At 34.3% G+C, this 2,353-nt stretch overlaps 1 protein-coding gene across 1 annotated transcript in view; it reads right to left on the bottom strand.

The window, feature by feature from the left end:
* Window positions 1-285: 285 nt before the first annotated feature.
* Window positions 286-2,353, bottom strand: part of HELRODRAFT_182839 (hypothetical protein) — a gene marked incomplete at both ends in the record, with an annotated part of 5,539 nt that continues 3,471 nt past the window's right edge. Inside the window, 2 exons of the mRNA XM_009033565.1 lie at window positions 286-378; window positions 1,429-1,548. Coding sequence (XP_009031813.1) covers window positions 286-378; window positions 1,429-1,548 — 213 coding nt within the window. The remainder of the gene's footprint in view (window positions 379-1,428; window positions 1,549-2,353) is intronic.

Genomic DNA, 2,353 nt, shown 5'->3' on the forward strand with positions numbered 1-2,353 from the left:
GTTAACTATGATTAAGAAAATAGTGTTATGAACGTGAGACATAAAAGAATCATCATCATTAAAAACCATCATTATCATTATCAACATATCATCGTCTTCGTCATCATCTTCATCATTATCACCATCGTCAACTTGGTAATTAATAATAATATTTATAATAATAATAATCTTCTTCATCATAATCATCATCGTCGTTTATTTTCCTTCTTCTTCTTTTTCTTCTTCTTCTTCCTTTTCTTCTTCTTCCTCTTCTTCTTCTTTTTTTTCTTCTTCTTATTATTATTATTATTGTTCCTCCATCTCGGAGAGGGGTCTTTTCTGCATTTGAGCCTTGTGCGTAGCTATCTGCGTTCGCTTTGTCCGCTTGAAGAAGCCACACTGAGTGAATGAGTGAGTGAATGAATGAGTGAGTGAATGAGTGAGTGAGTAAGTGAGTGAGTGAGTGAGTGGCATGATGAGTGAAAAAAATGGGTGATAGAATGGTGTGTAAGCAAGTGAGTGAACGATAAGATGAAGAATAGTAAAGCGAGTTACAATAATCGATCCAGTAAAAAGAAAGAGAAGAGTAGGATCGTCAAGAAAAAGCAAAAGTTTTTTTGACTACGTAGATGGATCGATTTAACATGTAGATGAGTGAATGTATATGTGAGTTGATGAATAGAAATTGGATCATTTGAATGAGAGAATAATGAATGAACGAACGAATGAATGGATGAATGAATCAATGAATCAATGAATCAATCAATCAATCAATCAATCAATCAATCAATCAATCAATCAAGCAACCTTCCATAGTAGAAGTATCAATCCAATGAGCAAGAGAACTCCAATCAGGACGGATATTAATATAATCCACCAAGCTACGCCTCCTGGTTCTTTTATTTCCGGTTTTGCTGACGTCACCATCTGTCAATCAATCAATCAATCAATCAATCAATCAATCAATCAATCAATCAATCAATCAATCAATCAATCAATCAATCAATCAATCAATAATCAATCAATTAATAATCAATCAACTAATCACTCAACCAAATTGACGTCCACTTAATCTGGTAATCCGTTATTTTGCAACACAATAAACCAACCATCTTACTAATCAACTAACCAACCAGCCAGCCAATCAACCATCCAACCAACTAGCCAGCCAGCCAACCAACCTTCAAGACATCATTGTTGATGTTGGACTGCCTGATGTTGAGGTTCGGATCGATGATGATTTCTGCCTTCGAATATATCTCCACAGAATCGTGTTTTGGAAAATTCTAGATTCAGTGATGATGATACAATAATAATAATAATCATAATAATAACCATGGTAATGATATGGAATAATAATGAGAAATAAGAAATTATGTGGATGACCATCATCACCACCGTCATCATCATCACCGCAATAATCACCTCCCCACCCCAACAACCACCCACCTCCACAAAGGTACTGTTCCACAACCTCGACCTGATTCTGATCACGAAACTCTGACCGGGCCTCAACTCGCCGAGACTGCAGTTGAACTGGTAACATCTGGCCGTGCCACTATCACAATCCTTTACGTATATAATATATATGCATATATAATATATATAATATACACCCGTTATATATATCAAATCAAATCAAATCAAATCACTTTTATTCAATCAAACAAAACAAAAGCATGAATGATTCGGAGACCAAAAAAAGAAAATTAATTCTTGTGGGCTCGGCCACCGTACAGCTCAAAATTGCTTCTCAATGATAAAATAAAATTGTCAATAGGAGAAAATGTATCAATGTTAATGAAATATGTACACACTTATATACATATATATATACATATACATTATTATCCTTGAAAAACAGAACTTTTCGTAATTAAAAAATTTTTCAGTTTATTTTTAAAAAGATGCAAAGTGTTACAATCTTTAATTTCTTGTGGAATCGTCTCCCATATTCCTGGGCCGGTATGTTTCAAACTCATGCAGAGTACTTTAATTCTGGCTGGTGGAGCATAGAAAAGTGGCGTGTGGCGTGTAGTTCTTGCTTGAATGGAAGTTCCAAAAGTGAAAAAGTTTCTAAAAAATGCCGGCAACTGCTGACGTAGAAATCTAAAAATGAATGTTGCAACGTGGTAGATGAACAAGTTTTTGATGTTGAGTATTTTCATCTCGAGATAATATTCACTTGTGTGACAATGAGGATGAAGATTTTTAAATATTCTGATGAATCGGTTTTGGCATTTTGTTAACTGTTTTAGATGAATGTCAGGACTGTTTCCCCAAATTACGTTGCAGTAGATGAGGTGAGGAAAGATTAATGAATAATACAGGTCAATTAGAGTAGGTTTATTTAATTTATTTTTAATTTTGCTTA

This window comes from Helobdella robusta, assembly GCF_000326865.2.
Source record: "Helobdella robusta unplaced genomic scaffold HELROscaffold_94, whole genome shotgun sequence".
Lineage (NCBI taxonomy): Eukaryota > Metazoa > Annelida > Clitellata > Rhynchobdellida > Glossiphoniidae > Helobdella > Helobdella robusta.